This window comes from Monodon monoceros, unplaced genomic scaffold, assembly GCF_005190385.1.
Source record: "Monodon monoceros isolate NGI ecotype Baffin Bay Population unplaced genomic scaffold, NGI_Narwhal_1 Super_Scaffold_4, whole genome shotgun sequence".
In the NCBI taxonomy this organism is placed as follows: domain Eukaryota; kingdom Metazoa; phylum Chordata; class Mammalia; order Artiodactyla; family Monodontidae; genus Monodon; species Monodon monoceros.
In genome coordinates this window covers 54,505,881-54,522,192 of record NW_021703781.1, presented here as the reverse complement: position 1 = coordinate 54,522,192, position 16,312 = coordinate 54,505,881, and the positions used below count along the sequence as shown (strand labels likewise).

The 16,312-nt window shown below is 47.2% G+C and overlaps 2 protein-coding genes across 2 annotated transcripts in view; both read left to right on the top strand.

The window, feature by feature from the left end:
* PKD2L1 (polycystin 2 like 1, transient receptor potential cation channel) overlaps nt 1–6,660 on the top strand; it is a 33,863-nt gene extending 27,203 nt beyond the window's left edge. Inside the window, 11 exon segments of the mRNA XM_029244813.1 lie at nt 116–303; nt 306–343; nt 1,023–1,190; nt 1,373–1,554; nt 1,851–1,971; nt 2,830–2,928; nt 3,138–3,259; nt 4,412–4,538; nt 5,312–5,430; nt 5,684–5,807; nt 6,487–6,660. Coding sequence (XP_029100646.1) covers nt 116–303; nt 306–343; nt 1,023–1,190; nt 1,373–1,554; nt 1,851–1,971; nt 2,830–2,928; nt 3,138–3,259; nt 4,412–4,538; nt 5,312–5,430; nt 5,684–5,807; nt 6,487–6,660 — 1,462 coding nt within the window.
* A 2,365-nt stretch (nt 6,661–9,025) lies between these two features.
* On the top strand, nt 9,026–15,983 carry BLOC1S2 (biogenesis of lysosomal organelles complex 1 subunit 2). The gene is made up of 5 exons (XM_029201295.1): nt 9,026–9,122; nt 9,497–9,613; nt 12,966–13,085; nt 13,753–13,857; nt 15,186–15,983. The coding sequence occupies exons 1-5, from the start codon at nt 9,026–9,028 to the stop codon at nt 15,215–15,217; spliced, it is 471 nt and encodes a 156-aa protein (XP_029057128.1). The 3' UTR covers nt 15,218–15,983.
* Nucleotides 15,984–16,312: the final 329 nt, after the last annotated feature.

Genomic DNA, 16,312 nt, shown 5'->3' with positions numbered 1-16,312 from the left:
CTCTGCTGGAGACCCTTCCCTAAACTTGTACCCTATGGTGGGGGTGGGGAGGGGAGGGGATGGGTAGAACTGTTCCAGCCCAGGCCCTACCAGACATCTCCCCCTCCTCCCACAGACTGGTGGTGGAGTTTCCAGCTACAGGAGGTGCCATCCCATCCTGGCAAGTCTGCACAGTTAAGCTGATCCGCTGTGTCAGCAGCTGGGACTTCTTTATCATTGGCTGTGAGATCATCTTCTGCATCTTCATCTTCTACTACGTAGTGGAGGAGAGCCTGGAGCTCCACATCCACCGGCTTCGTTACCTCGCAGCATCTGGAACATTCTGGACCTGGTGGTCATCTTGGTGAGGGACAGATATATTAGACTTGGGACATATGGGGTGGTGGAAGGGATCTACCCTGATAGGGGCTCCAAGTTCTTCCTTTTGGAGTCTCAAGTCCTCCTTGTGACTTCTGGTCAAATCACTGAGTAACAGCTCTCTAAACCAAAGGCTGATGTTCCCCTGGCTCAGCCCTGGAAAAATCCTGTCTCTATATCCCCTCTCCCTCTGGCTTATGATCCAGGCCCTGCTCTTTTATTTTTGTACTTGATATTAAGTTCCTCTTCTGTCTCTTGCCTTCATGACCTGTCCCCTTGACACCCCCCCGCCTTTTCTCTTCACTCCTATTAAAATTTTCTGCCTCTTCATCTTCGTCACCTTCCTATTAACAGGACACATTAATTTCTGACCAAGGCTGGGAAGTGGTGGGGGAAATAAAATTGCTTGGCTCCATTTCTCCATGGTCCTTTACAACCTACATATTTACCACTGGCCCTAAAGCCTTCTCTTGGGTTTTAAGACATTCCCCAATCCACCTATCCAGTTCCTTTTGAACCTGAGATAGTCAACAACTCAGCAGGGAAGGATGTGGTTTTTCTCCCCACCTGTCTTATGCACCGTAGCTCACCCCTGGGACCTCACTGTTGAACTTCCCTTGAGATCCTCTTGACTCTCTGACACCCCCCGGGTTCTGTTGTAACAGCTCTCCATCGTGGATGTGGGCTTCCACATATTCCGAACCCTCGAGGTGAATTGGCTGATGGGGAAGCTTCTGCAGCAGCCAAACACGTATGCTGACTTTGAGTTCCTCGCCTTCTGGCAGACACAATACAACATGAACGCCGTCAACCTCTTCTTTGCCTGGATCAAGGTACCCTGGGATTCCTCACCCCCAGCAACACCTCAGGGCACGCGTTCTCCCTTCCTCAGGACTTGTCTCATTTTCCTTGTCTGGTGTGGCAACTCCTGTGGCCCCCTTAGGCCCCTGGGATGGACCGTTCCAGGCTTTTCTGTTTTCTTCCCTAATCGCTTGGTTCAACATGGCCCTTCCAGATATTCAAGTACATCAGCTTCAATAAGACCATGACCCAGCTCTCCTCCACGCTGGCCCGCTGTGCCAAGGACATCCTGGGCTTCGCCGTCATGTTCTTCATCGTGTTTTTCGCCTACGCCCAGCTGGGCTACCTGCTTTTTGGGACCCAAGTGGAAAGCTTCAACACTTTCATCAAGTGCATGTGTGTGTTCTGCCCCTTCACTCCTCCCTGGCCCCTCACCCTCCAGCTCTGTGGATGTGTGTATCCTTGGGGCAGCTGGGTATGTGGACGTGGGCGTGTCTGTGCTTAAGCATCTGTGTGAGTTCCTGGAAGCCCTGGTGTGTGTGCTCAGTGTCTCTGCACCCTGTCTGTCTCCATCAGATTGGGCGGAGGTGCAGGGACGGGTCTGAGTTCACTGAAGAGCGGTAGGGAGGAAATTGGGATGGGGTCAGCACTGTGGTCGGGCTCTGGGTGAATCCCAGACCCCGGTCTCTCAGTTTCACTCAGTTCCGGATCATCCTTGGGGATTTTGACTACAATGCTATCGACAATGCCAACCGCATCCTGGGACCAGCCTACTTTTTCACCTATGTCTTCTTCATCTTCTTTGTGCTCCTCGTGAGGGTCCCTCTGAGGGGTGGGGATTTGGGAACCTGAGGGGTGGAGACGTGGATGGCCTGCAGGGTGGGGGTTTGACCCCCCTCCATGTTCTGCACTAATGATTATGATGGGTTTCTCAAATCAAGGGTGGAGAGGTGGGGGAGGGAAGAGCTTCCGGATCTTCTGAGAGCTGGCTAATGTGTGGTCAGCACAGTTAGGCAGTTTGCAGAGTATAAGGAAATCTTCAGGCTCCCTCACTAAAATCAAACCCCTATCCTCCAAGGATGGAAAGAGAAGGAAAAGTGCCTCATGAGGAGAAGAGACTGCCCCTAGAAGCTTCTCCGCCTATTCTCTAAGACTCCCCTTCCTCTGGGGATCTCTGGCTTTTTCTACTACCACTGTTTTGTATTTGCTCTCTCTCCCTGCCAACCATGAAAGATCTGGGTTTGATTTTTATCAGAAAAGCCAGTGTGTTTCTTTATTTGATCAGTGGATGGGGATACAGACATGGATTGGGGATGGATGGTAAAGAGAGCACAATTTTACTCTCACCGTGGAAAGTTTCTGGCTTCAGTGACTGGTGGACTCTTACACGGAGGGGGTCTGTGGCATATGTTGGGGTATCTTTGTGGTTGTTACTGCAGCAGTTGAGTGAGGACATCCGGTTGATGAGGGAGCATGACCCATCTGTAACAGAATTGTGCTGAAAGGCTGGGCTCTGGGGACCCAGAGATGTGGGGATTAGTGGGCTGCAGAGCTGGGGCTGAAAGCACTGGCCCTTTTAGAACATGTGTCTGGGACATTAATAGGGTCAATGGGCTCGATGCTGTTAATGGGTCTGGGAGTGAGGACCCCAGTCCCTGTTTTATCCTCCAGAATATGTTTCTGGCCATCATCAATGACACATACTCAGAGGTCAAAGAGGAGTTGGCTGGACAGAAGGATGAGCTACAGCTTTCGGACCTCCTGAAACAGGTGACTACTTAGTCTCCTTGAGCCACACATGTGCATCAGGGCCCAGGTCCAAGGCTCTGTGTCCTGGTCTGTGCCTGACTGGTTAGGGGCCTGTGCCCATGTGTGCCTTCAGCTTATCCCTGGGATCCTGTCACCCTGTGGGTGGGCGTGGGAGTAAGAGATGAAGAGGAGGCTGTGGGAACTGGTGCCTGTTTCCTTTCCCCTTCCAGGGCTACAACAAGGCCCTCCTGAGGCTGCATCTGAGGAAGGAGCAGGTTTCAGACGTGCAGAAGGTCCTGCAGGGTGGGGAGCAGAAGATCCAGTTTGAGGATTTCACCAACACCTTGAAGGAGTGAGCACCCAGAGATCCAACCTTCCCTGACATTGGTCTGTAAGTCCTTGACCCTCAAGCATACATCCTTTGCCTATAAGCCTCTGATCTTGGACAGTGGGCCTTTGACCTTGGTTTACGGGCCTTTGACCTTGGTTTATAGGTCTCTGATCCTGACCTTCAGAACTGTGCCCTTGGTTTAAAGGACTCTGACAATGTTCTATGATATTCTGGACCTTGTTGAACAACTCTTAGGACTAGTGTAATAATGATACCCTAATCATCGCATACGTGCCTCATTCCCAACTAAGATCAGCATAAAACTCTGATCTTACTTCTATGCTCCGCCACAAACACAGGTCTATTTCCTTAGCCATCCTCTCCCTGCTTCCCAGTTAAACATATTAACAAGCATTGAACAAATATATTGTGAGCACCAGCTGTGAGCCAGGCACACAGTTGAATGAGACAAAGTCTTTGTCCTCCAGGAGTTCATAGAGTCTGTAAGCAAATAAACAGAATCACTGAACAAGTTCCACAATAGAAGTAACTAGAAGAGAGGGAGCATGGGGTAATAAAAGCATATACAAAGGCAAAGAGGTATGAAATTGAGCAACATATACAGGAGTAATAAGTAGCTGAGCATTGCAAGGTATCAGATGAAAGGTCGGGCAGAGCAGATGAGGCCAGAGAAATGGGCTAAGGTCACACTGGGAAAAGCCTTGAACACCACTACTCTATTCAAAGAATAGGGTGCCCAGGAGGGATTTTAAGCAGGGAAAGGGTATACTTAGTCTTGTACTTTAGAAAGGTTAATTACTCTAATTGCATTATGAAGGATGGATTTCAGGGGAAGGGAAGACCATAGGGCAGGGGGGGTGGGGGAGAGGGCAGGTTATCTGGAGGCAAAGAGATTTTGCAGTAATTCCTTTAGGAGATCATGAGGGCCTGAACCTAGTCAGCAGGAGTCAGGGAAGGAAGAAATAGATTCAAGTGATTTCTTGGGGGGTCAAATCGCTACATCTTGGATATCCTGGCTTTCTCGTGTGGCCCCCTTCTTCCCTAGAGAGCAAGGCTCTTGCCAGAGTCTAGCAAAAAAGAGTGGGGAGTCCATAACAGAAAGCTCCCAGCCACGGCAGGTCAGAAGTCATTTCACCACCATGTTCTCCTCAGGCTGGGGCACATAGAGCATGAGATCACTGAGCTCACGGCTGCCTTCACCAGGTTTGACTAAGATGGGAATCACATCCTGGATGAGAAAGAGCAGGAAGAAATGCGGCAGGACCTGGAGGAGGAAAGGGTGAGCCTGGCTGGCGGACAGGCTACAAGGAAACTGCTCACCCTACCCTCCCTGCCAGCACACCTGGAACACAAGCCCAAACTGGAAATCCTCTGACAGATGGGCAGGAAAGAGCTCTCTAGAATAGTGGTTCTCAAACTGCTGCATATTAGAACGCCCCGGAGAGCTTTAAAAAAATCCTCGTGCTCAGGCCACACACCCTAGCCCAGAATCTCTGGGGGAGTTGGGAGGCCCAGCCATCAGTCCTTTTTACAACCCCCCAGGTGACTGCAGTGCATAGCCAAGGTTGATCACCATTGCTCTAAAACGTCATCTTAGGGAGAAAAGGACCAATTGTCTGAGAATCCCTGACAATTCCTTCTGAGCAGCTGCCTCCTCCTTGGGGTTCTCCAACTCTGATCCTTAGCTGCCCCTGCTATGCCTGCTTCATCCCTATCCAGTAGAGACCAAAAAGCCAAGGGTAAAAGGAACAGTGCCAGGACACAGTCCCTGCTCTCCCAAACGGAGTTGGCTTCTAGTGAGCGCCTCATTCATCAATGCTTCAAGGAGCTTGTGTTTTGTTTCTTCTGGAGGTGATTCTCTCCCAGAGGTTAGGCCAGCTTTGTGTTCAGCATGACCATTCTGATACTGTTGTCTCCAGAGTCTGAGAGGGAAGGGGAATAGCAAGCACTGGAGCCCAAAGCCCGGTCCCGCGAGCCCGGTAGAGCAGGTGATGGAGCAGGACCTGATGGCTTCCCAGTTGTCTTCTCTCTGCTCTCTGACCTCCTGATCAGGTGGCCCTGACCGCTGAGACTGAGAACCTGCACCGGTCCACTGTGAGTAGCCCACCAGGCGAGTCGAGTCCAGAGGCTGCCAAAGCAGGTGGCTGGGTTTCAGGAGAAGAATTCTACATGTACGTGCAGCCCGGGGGCCCGGGGCTGACTGTGTTTATGTCATCCTACCTTGAGCTTCTTTCCACAACCTTCCAATTCCCTGTACTACCCCAGGGAAAACCCCTCTCCCCCTTTAGTTCTCCTGACAAGGCTGGGCCTTACCTTCCTTGCTCCCATCCAGACACATACTCTTCTGTACCCGCTATCCCTGGAATCACCCAGCCCTCCACACACATATTTCTGCTCCCTTGGTCTCTCTCAAATCTTGCACAGGCTCACAAGGAGAGTTGTGCAGCTGGAGACTGTCCTGGAAGGAGTCATGACCCAGATTGATGCCATGGGCTCAAAGCTGCCGATGCTGGAGAAGAAAGGGCAGCTGGCTCCCTTTCCAGGCATGGTGAGTGGTCTCTCACCTGGATCCTCTCGGCTCCTGCAGTTGAACTCTACCATCTTTTCCACTCAGTGGGTAGAGGCAAAACATTTTTTTTAAAAAATACATTTATTTATTTGTTTGTTTTTGGCTGCGTTGGGTCTTCATTGCTGTGTGCGGGCTTTCTCTAGTTGCGGCGAGCGGGGGCTACTATTTGTTCCGGTGCACGGGTTTCTCATTGCAGTGGTTTCTCTTGTTGCGGAGCACGGGCTCTAGGCGCACAGGCTTCAGTAGTTGTGACACGTGGGCTCAGTAGTTGTGGCTCGCAGGCTCTAGAGCACAGGCTCAGTAGTTGTGGTGCACGGGCTTAGTTGCTTCAAGGCATGTGAGATCTTCCCGGACCAGGGCTCGAACCTGTGTCCCCTGCATTGGCAGGCAGATTCTTAACCACTGTGCCACCAGGGAAGCCTGAGGCAAAACATTTTTGAAAGACCAATGTTTCAGGCTCCTGGGGCAGCATGTTCCCAGTAGTCAGTAAATCGTGGAGGTGGGGGTTGGAGGGAAGACCTGAAGTTGGTTGCTCTGGCCTTGAGGGCAGCCTTAGCCTCTAGGAGAGGGTCTAGGGTTGAAGAAACAGATCCAGGTAAAAGGAAAAGTGGGACACAAACTCCTCCTCCAAATGACCTGTCACTTTTTATTCCAACAGCGGGAACAAGGCATTTGGGAGCACCTGCAGGCAGCCCCAGCTGTGACTCCAGCCCTCTGGGGACTCCAGGGAAGGCAGGAGAGTGGTGGGGGAGGGGTCCTAAAGCATCAGACAGCAGGCTTCTCTGTCACCACCTCCCCAGAAGCCCCCTCAGCACACGCCCTCCACTTCTAGGGCAGCGGGTCCCACCACTGCTGCTGCTGGGTCCCGCCCTGTGCCTGGCCTTCTGAGCCAACGTTTCTGTGTATAACTCTGTGAAATACCTCCCGCTGGGCCTCTCACTCCCTGTGCTCTGAACTCTGCTGTGTTGATTTTTTTAAAAGTCAATAAAAAATAATAAAGGAAAGGAGGGTAATAACTTTCCTAAGCATCTGGATAGCCATGATTTGTGAAAAAAGTAGAAGCTGAGAGAACAGCAATATCTAGATGTCTTCCTACTTGCCAGTGAACCTTTTCCTCTGTGCATCTAGAGGTCTACTGCCAGTACCCATGGGGTTCATGTCTTCCCTATAGGGTTTCCCCGTGAAAGAGAAGGGGAAGCCAGAGAGGACACTTTCTCTCGTGGGGAGAGTACAATGTTGCAGAGGCGTTGGAGTGGTGACCTCCCCCATCCTTCCCCAGCAAAGTCCAGGAAGATGGGCTTCCCTGGTGGCACAGTGGTTGAAAGTCCGCCTGCTGATGCAGGGGACGCGGGTTCGTGCCCCGGTCTGGGAAGATCCCACATGCCGCGGAGCGGCTGGGCCCGTGAGCCATGGCTGCTGAGCCTGCGCATCCGGAGCCTGTGCTCCGCAGCGGGAGAGGCCACAGCAGTGAGAGGCCCGCGTACCGCAAAAAAAAAAAAAAGAAGTCCAGGAAGACTCAGTGGAAGAGCCTACCTCCAGACATGTCACTGAACAGTGAGGGGGCTGTAAACCAGGACAGAGATGGAGCCTGAGGAGAAGCTGGCAAAGAAGTGACCTCAGGATTCTGAGATATTTGGATAAAATGTGGGGGACTCTGACTCTCTTCCATAGGACAATGTGGGTTTGCCTGGTGATTATCAATAAAAACCCTTAGGAAAACCAGGACTTTGCACTTGCTTCGGGGACTGCAGGGGAAAGAAGAGAGTCCAGAACTGTGAACCATCCTTGTACCTGGGCTGGAGAAAGCTCATCCCTGCTGGGAGGTGTAGAGTTGAGGCAGTGACAATGTGAAGAAGCTGGCTGCCCCAGGAGTTCTGAAAGAAAAATTTCTGACTCATAGGAATAGTTTGAAATAGTGGACACTACCATTGGAGGGAGTGGAGACAGTGACCTAGGGAGGCCTGGTCCTTAGAGTGAAGAGATTATGGTATGTGTGTTTGTGTGTGCATGTGTGCGCTGTTGGGTGTGGGCAGTGAGAGTGCAGATGGAGGATAAGTAGGAATAAGACAAAAAACTCCTACACCAAGATTCTGGATGTATAGGCCTGCATCCTGAGACCTGATATCTATCCCCGCTCTCTGCCCCTGTGACCTTTATCCCTCCCTCATTCTGCACCTTCCATTTCTCTCCAGTTTCTTTTTTCATCCATTCCCTTCACCCACCTGCATTCTCCCATCCCATCAAATACAATCTATACACCCAGAAGTCTTGTGAAACAGCTGAATGCAATTAAGATAACCAGAGCGGATCCTCAGTCCTAAAAAACTATGGTCTAAGCTTTCTTCAAGAAAGGCTGTTTCGGGACTTCCCTGGTGGTGCAGTGGTTAAGAATCCGCCTGCCAGTGCAGGGGACACGGGTTGGAGCCCTGGTCTGGAAGATCCCACATGCTACGGAGTAACTAAGCCCGTGCGCCACAACTACCGAGCCTGTGCTCTAGAGCCTGCGAGCCACAACTACTGAAGCCCACAAGCCTAGAGCTCACGCTCCTCAAGAAGAGAAGCCACAGCAATGAGAAGCCCATGCACCATAATGATGAGTAGCCCCCGCTCGCTGCAACTAGAAAAGGCCCATGCGCAGCAACAAGGACCCAACACAGCCAAAAATAAATAAACAAAGAAACGCTGTATCAACCCAAGAGATGTAGGTGCCAGACTGAAGTTTGGGAAAAAAGGTCCAATGAGCCGATATTAACCTAGGACATAGGAAGGGAGAGTATTTCGGCTCAGGGATAATGCCCGAAGGTTTCCCAGAGCCTAGATGAGACTATCTTCAAAAGCAAGGATTCCTTGAGCAGTCTTAGTGACTAATAGCAGCCGGGGTGAGGATTCTCTGGGGAGGGGCTAACTTGTCTCCGGTCATTTTAGTCAGCAGGCCGCACTGGGCTCGACCCATCCCAGAGAGGTCTTACTAGGCTAGTGATTCCGCCAGGGAGTGGCCGCAGAATTGAGCGCATCCTTTGTTCCAGACATCAGACCTCTTGGCATCTGATCGACTCACGAAGCTTATTTTAGCTTCAGATTCGGCTTGGTGCCTACGCTTGGCTATCACTCATTCCTTGCGGTATGGCTTAGCCCAGAAGCGCAGAATCACAGGGCAATGAACTCCGGGCGGGGAGGGCGGGGCACGCCCGGCGCGCATGCGCAGGCATCCCAGAACCAGAAGCAGCGCGGGGCCGGGCATGGCGGCGGCGGCTGAGGGTGTCCCAGAGACCCACCGCGAGGAGCCCGTTCGGGGTATGCGGAGTGGATGGGGACGAAGTGTCCAGTGGGAGGCCTGGGGCTCTGGGTTACGGGTCCGAGGTGCCAGGGCTCACCTGGCGGGAGCGGGCAGGTCGGAGGGGCGCGCCTGTGTGTACGCGTGTTTGTCCTGTCCGGGCGACTGAGAAGGTTTGGCCGCGGGGTAGAGTGTGAGCTGAGGCCGGTGCAAGGGAGCAGAGTTGGTGTGTCAGGTGGGGCAGGGACGAAGTGAGGGACTCGAAATTACGGCACATGGAGAATGGAGCCGATTTGATGCAATGAGGACAGGTGGAGGGATGTAGGGAGAGGCGTCTGTGGCTGGATTAGGACCAGGGCAGGGCGGGACACTTACTCATTCTCTTTTGATCCAGATGATGCCGCCGTGGAGACCGCTGAGGAAGCAAAGGAGCCCGCTGAGGCTGACATCGCTGAACTCTGCCGAGACATGTTCTCCAAGATGGCAACTTACCTGACTGGGGAACTGACGGGTGAGGCGGGGTCCGGGCTGATTCCGCTAGTTCCAGGCACCACTCGCTGGAGCTGGGGTTTGGCCCTGGTAGGCCTGTGAGGTGCTTTAGCAGCGTCAGTCTGCGGCTCCCTCCCTAACCCCACACACCTCGAAACATGCCTGGTGGAAGTTTGGGGAGGTCAGGAATGAGTAGGAAAGAAGTCCATCCGTTCCCTGGAGAAATTCACGAATTACTTTCAGCAACACAGGATAAACAACGAGGTCCTACAGCATAGCACAGAGAACTATATTCAGTAGCCTATGATAAACCATAATGGAAAAGAATGTAAAGAAAAAAGAATGTATATATACGTATAGCTGAATCACTTTGCTGTACAGCAGTAATTAACACAACATTGTAAATCAACTGTACTTGAATAAAAACAAATTCGGTACAGAAACACATAAGAATACTTAATACAGCCCTGCAGGCCTCCATAGTGTAGACTGAGGCTGAGAAAACAAAAAAGAATTCATCAAGAAGTGCTTCTTTGGGGGAGGTGCATTTTGAACAGGGCTGTAAAGCGATTGATTGGCCAAAAAGTGGGAAATGACTGGTGAGTGAGGTGGTATAAGCAAGCAGTTTGTTGGCTAAGCAGGTGTATTTACGAGGTTAAAGGGAAATGGAGAGTGACCTGCAGATTTAAGGATCTATTAGGTTCGTCTCTCCCACCCTTTGGGACATGATTAATTTTTTGATCCAGTGTGTATTTCCAGGTGAACACATGACCCATGTGTGGAGGAGGATCTAAAAAATGAAGTCTGGTCCAGTGTGACTTTTCATAAAGGCTGTTATGTTGTTTCACTTCCCCAGGAAGTTGCTGTGAGCTAAATTTATGAACCAGAATGTATGGGAAAATGCTTGGTGCAGAATAGGAGGGGTTGTGTCTCCAACAGCCTATTTATTTATTTGTTTGTTTATTTCTGAGCAAAAGAAACCAAGCAACAAAATCTAGATTTTTTTTTTTTGGCTTTTCTTTAAAAATTCCAAAGATTTGGCAGTAGTAGTCCCCCATTCTTGCAAGGCTCTAATTGGCTAGAGTTGGGCATTGTCTCCTTTAAATGGACCAGCGCTGTGCAGTTTGTCCCCAACTACTCCCTGTTTTCTCCCTTTTACTGAGACCTGGTGTTGGTTGCCATTTATTACTGTTCTTATTGTTGTTTTTTTAGTAGTGGTACAGAAATGGTTTTCTGTAACAATGTCTATCAAAATTGGTAAAGTAAATGATAGACTAAGACTAAGAGAATCATAGGTTCCAAGAAGTGGGAGAGTGTATTTCTTTGTAGAAGTGAGTAATCTTGCATTTAAAATGCAAACACCTGGCTTGCTTCACTCATTTACATAATATTGTTGGCTCCTGGGTATTTGAGTGTGTGACTCTTGTTTGAGAGAGACTCATTTGATAGCAGTGAGAGTATGGATATGGAGGAGACACAGAAGAGCAATATTTCAGATGAAAAGTAACCGTCTGTGACAGAGTGATGGTAAAAGGAATGGGGAGGGGAGCATGGATGCAAGAACATTATAGAAGTGGAGTTTATAGGACTTGTTGAAGTGGGTGTTAAGGGATGGGAGCAGCTTAAGATGTGTCTGCAGTTTTAAGCCTGGGTGATGTCATCAGCCAAAATAGGCAGGTTGGAAAGAGGAACCATGTTTAGTGTGAAAATAATATTTTCAGTTTTGACTTGGCTGATTTTAGTTATTACTGGGACACTCAGGTGACTGTTATCAAGACATCCAGGTGACTTCAACATGTGAATCCAGAGCTCAGAGAGTGATCAGAGCAGGAGAAACAGATTTGGAAGTTAACCTGCATAGCAGAGTGAGTTGAGGCTGTGCAGGATGAGACTGCCAGGGAAGAGCATAGAGGTAGGTAAGAGGACCTGGACTAAAATCTCAGGGAATGCCTGTACTGGGCAATTAATTTGTTTTTATTAACAGTACTTAAAGTCCCTAGGTTTCCAAATGATTTATTACAAAATGAATTTTAAGTGGATTGTAATTTCCCTATGATTGTCATTCTTACCTATACAGATACTTTTTTGAGTTTGAAAGGAAGCTAGCATAACCCTGGGAATGCCCATGGAAATGTGCCACCCATGTAAACATCAGCCATGTGTCACAGCTGAGGGAAAGTTGAGAACTGACAGTTAAGGGGCTTAGATGAGAAGAGATCTGGTATAGAAACTCAAAAAGAGCAGTTAGAAAATGCTATAGCAGCCGAGGGAAATGGGTGTTTCATGAAGAGAGAGAGATCAGTAGTGTCAGATGTTATGGAGAGGCCCAGGAGTATAATAACTGAGAAAAGGCCATGGATTTGGTGGTTCGGAGAGCACTGATGACCTTGGAGCTTGTAATTTTTCTGGGTGGTGGGGACAGAGACCAGACTGGAAGGGTTTACATGAGTGAATGGTGAGGAGTAGGAAGCAGTGAGTGTAAGCTACTCTTTCAGAAGGGTTAGCAGTGAAGCTCCTTTGCTTTACTGAGCAAATGATGTAGGTGTACAATAGAGGGAGTGCTTTGGGGCTGGAGGAAACCGGAATATATTTCTAGATAGAGAGGAAGGCGCCAGGATGGAGAGAGAGTTTGGAAGGGCAAGGGAAAGGAGATACTGAAGAGAGGCCCTGAAGAGGTAGAAGGGTTGGGATCGGCGCACAGGAGGAGGAGCTGTCGTGGCGAGAAAAGGAACGCTTCTGCCTCTTGAGAAGACACTGGGGTACAGAGAAGTTTGGAAGTGAGGCAGAAAGATTGAGGCAGTTTATGTAAGTGGGCTTGGCTTTGGGGAAAGTTGGAGTAAAGGCCATTTGCTCTGAGTAGGGATGGGGAAGGGAGTTGAGGATGTGAGAAGCAGGCAAATGCTTTGGAAGCCAGCGTATAAAATGGAGTACAGAATCACAAGTAATAAATGAGTTACTAAGAAGTGTTGAGGTCCTAGTTGACTTTATATATATTTTGATATATATATGTATTTATGCTGCAGTCTGCCAAATTATATGTTTTCATGTTGTAGAAGTACCAAGACTGTTTCACCTCCCTTTTCTTGGTACATGAGTTTATCATTTTCCTTTCTAACTAAGATCCTGAAGCTTCTGGATTTTATTTGGTTTAAATAGTTTGCTGATTGTTGCCTGAATTTCTACTTAGACATTTAGAGTACATAGGCTGAGTATAAATGTCATAGATCAAAAGTGGCCTGCTTCTTTGACAATCCCTAGGTCCTGCCTTGAGCTACCATTTGGTAGTTAATTCCGCATTCTAGTTATCTAAACAGATCTTAAAGGCATCACATCTTCTGTTTTTTTTTTTTTTTCTTCTTCTGTTTGTTTTAAAGCCACCAGTGAAGACTATAAGCTTCTGGAAAATATGAATAAACTAACCAGCCTGAAGTATCTTGAAATGAAAGATATTGCTATAAACATTAGTAGAAACTTAAAGGACTTAAACCAGAAGTGTAAGTAATAAGTTTTTACAATTTTTGTATTTAATGTTCTTTTGTGCTTGGGGCAGTGGAGAAGGGAAGGGAACATGGCCCCTGTCCTCAGGGAACTCATTTTCTAAAAGTGAATTAGAAAATTAAGGTGAATTTCTTCCATTGTGAGGATTAGCATGCTTTGGTGGTATGGTTATTTCTGCTTCTGAATTTTGATTTGATCCGTTTGTTCCTGGAAAAACAGTGAATTAATTTAACAGTGAAACCTATAAAGGACTACTTTATAAACAGAAAACCAGAACATCTATAATTGGAAAATGCTACTTTAGACTGGTAGAATATATTTTCCCATTGACTTATACTTGTGTTCCCTGTCTTTAGGGCTCTCCTTCTTGGTCTGGGAGTACCCAAGAAACCAAATCAGTAACGGAAAGATTGCTTGAGGAGCAAGGAATTTAAGAAAGGAAAACCAGTAGATGAGAGAGACTTAACTTTGTTTAGGTCACCGTCATACCTGATCAGCTAGCTACTGTCTTCTAAGGCGTCTGCCTGCTAGTGATCAGAATCATGTCACTCCACGCACTCTGTCTTAGGCAGAGCTGGAGAGACACTAGCATGCTTACTTCCACTTTTTTCTGCACTCCTTGTTGATGTTGTATAAACCTGTGGTCTGTCTTTGTTTTTAAAGATGCTGGACTACAGCCTTATCTGGATCAGATCAATGTAATTGAGGAGCAGGTAGCAGCTCTTGAGCAGGCAGCCTACAAGTTGGATGCATATTCAAAAAAACTGGGTAACCATTTTTATTTCTGTTTTGATTTGATGAGTACCCTCCTGCCAGTATGACCTTATATAATAAGATGGTTAACATTTATGATGTGCCTACAGTGATCTATTTTAATCTTCACAAAACCTCTTGAAAGTAACTTTTTATTAGTGACAATAATAAAATAACATTTCCTGAGTACTTAATGATATATCAGGCACTGTTCTTAATATTTTGCGTCTATTATGTTTTTTATCCTTCAGTCTCTGAGGTAAGTACATGATTTTTATCCCCATTCTATTGAAGAGGAAACTGTGGTTGAAGGGGTTATAACTTGCTTAAGGACACAAAGCTAGTATATAGAAGAGCTGTATTTCAAACCAGGTCTGATTGATTACAAAGCTCAAGCTCTTTGTTGTGGCTCAGCAGGCTGAAGCATCTTTAATAACGTAGATACATGTCTTAAGAAACAGAGTAGTCAATCAAGGCTTTCTTGAAGGGTTACTTTTCCTTTAAGGAGGAAACTGGTACTAGTACTGATGCCTTGCTAATTGACTCTGGCTCTTATATCCATGATTAAAAATAATGCAGTTGTTTTTAGCCTAGATATAATTTACAGATTATTTTATTTTTGTCATTGACAGTAGTTGACTACTTCAAAAGATTGGTTTGTAGCAGACTGAGACATGCATGGTAGTTAGCAGTTTCATTGTCCACAATTAAATTTACTAAATGGTGACTGTGAACTTTAGAAGGCCTTGTGCCAGATGCTTTCAAGGTTTTAAAGAAAAAGGGGATCCATAACATTGAGGTTTATTTGATGGTCTTTTAAATTTCTGTATCTTTCAAAATTGTTTTCCTAGAGTGAGGGGTAGGGATAAGAAAATAAAAGGTGAAACATATTTCTTGAAAGTCCCAGTCTGGCTCTCAGAGGGTGCCTGGGACAGAGCCTGGAGAGGCAATTTCCTGTGCTTTGTAGGGCTCCTGGTGGCTCAAGTGCCAGTAGGTCTGCTTAACCCTGGTGGAGCATCTGATCAGGTACTGTTGATAGGGTTAGAACTTAGGAAACTCATGTTAGGTGCTCAGTTCTGTGTGTGTATATTTGACTCCTTAAGTTGTGCACATTGATTATATTTGGACAGATATCCAAATATCTGTCCTTAGCTAATATGATAGTTGCCATATAGGTATGCCTATAATTTGGATACAGTTTGGACAGCTAAGAGGACTGAAGTTAATAGATATTTTTTAATGTAATAGACGTTTTTGAATTTACCTAGAAATGCTAACTGAAAAGTATCTTTGTAAGAGCCAATTTAAAAAGGTATAACTTCTTCTCCCTCTCCCCCCTACAGAAGCCAAATACAAGAAGCTGGAGAAGCGATGAAAAACTTATCCCTGTGGGACAAAGTCTTTTTTAATGTGGGAAGAATGTTTTATAAGACCTGAATCTTGAGGCTGATGAATTGTCAAAACTCCTCAAAAGGCAACTATGCTGGTTGTCCCAGAAACTTCACAACATTGGAGTAAACTGAAGGACTGTGGCTACTCCTGGAAGAACTTCTTCTGAGTCAGAATCCCTCAAAAACTCACGCTTATAACTCCTTACCTTTTACTTGAATGCTTCATTATCCATTCAGGACAGAGACACTCTCAAATTTGCATAAACCTGGACTTGCCAGTAGAATCAAATGAGCAGGCCTGTTTTCCCTGGTAGCAGTTGATTACTACATTATTTTCTTAAATGGTTGGTTTTTGAGTTACTGTGTAAATGGTTGTTTTTTTCTATTAAGGATGTAATGTATTGCTAACAAGATTCTAAATTAAAAAAGGAAAACAAAAGTCTTGTTCTTGACAGTTTGTCACCTTGTGAATGTCAGTAATTTACATTTCCATAACATTGCAAATAACAGAAAATCTTAAAACAATTTCAGGCCAAGTCTTCTAGACTGAAGAGAAACAGTGAAAGGAGTGTTGTTGCGATAGTTTGGTGTATGTGATGGGCCCCTCCTGTCTGTTCTCTGTATGAGTCAGATGGCTGGGGATGGATATCATCTTGGCATGTGCTCCCTTTTGGAAATATAAGGACAGGATGTGTACGTGTGTGTACGTGTTAGGTGGGGAGGTAGGGCCGCCACTCGGGCTGCTACTCATTAAATAAAGCATTTTTATAAAATATCTTCCTACTTGTGTCTGCAGGGTCAGGGGGGGCTCGCAGGGACCTGTTTCCCTTTCAGACTAAAGACATCAGTGGATGGAGGATACTGACTGACCAGTCTAGTTTGGAAGACAGTCAACCATATCCAGAGTTGGGTGTTAGTGGTTAGGAAGGTGCCTGAGGTCCCCAATTCCATCTCCAAAAGAGTTCTTAATTCTGTTTTTGTCATTTCCCACCATTTAAGTTCTAGTCCACCATCATTTATCCCTTTCTTCTCTGGACTATTGCTGTGGTCTTACCTTACATATCCCTCCAACCTGCAGT

What these genes read in the sequence shown, in the direction of transcription:
- BLOC1S2 (XM_029201295.1), top strand. Translation starts at nt 9,026, where the DNA reads ATGCGCAGGCATCCCAGAACCAGAAGCAGCGCGGGGCCGGGCATGGCG. An exon ending in CCGCGAGGAGCCCGTTCGGG is followed by an intron (nt 9,123 to 9,496) that starts GTATGCGGAGTG and finishes CTTTTGATCCAG; the next exon opens with ATGATGCCGCCGTGGAGACC. An exon ending in AAAGGACTTAAACCAGAAGT is followed by an intron (nt 13,086 to 13,752) that starts GTAAGTAATAAG and finishes TTGTTTTTAAAG; the next exon opens with ATGCTGGACTACAGCCTTAT.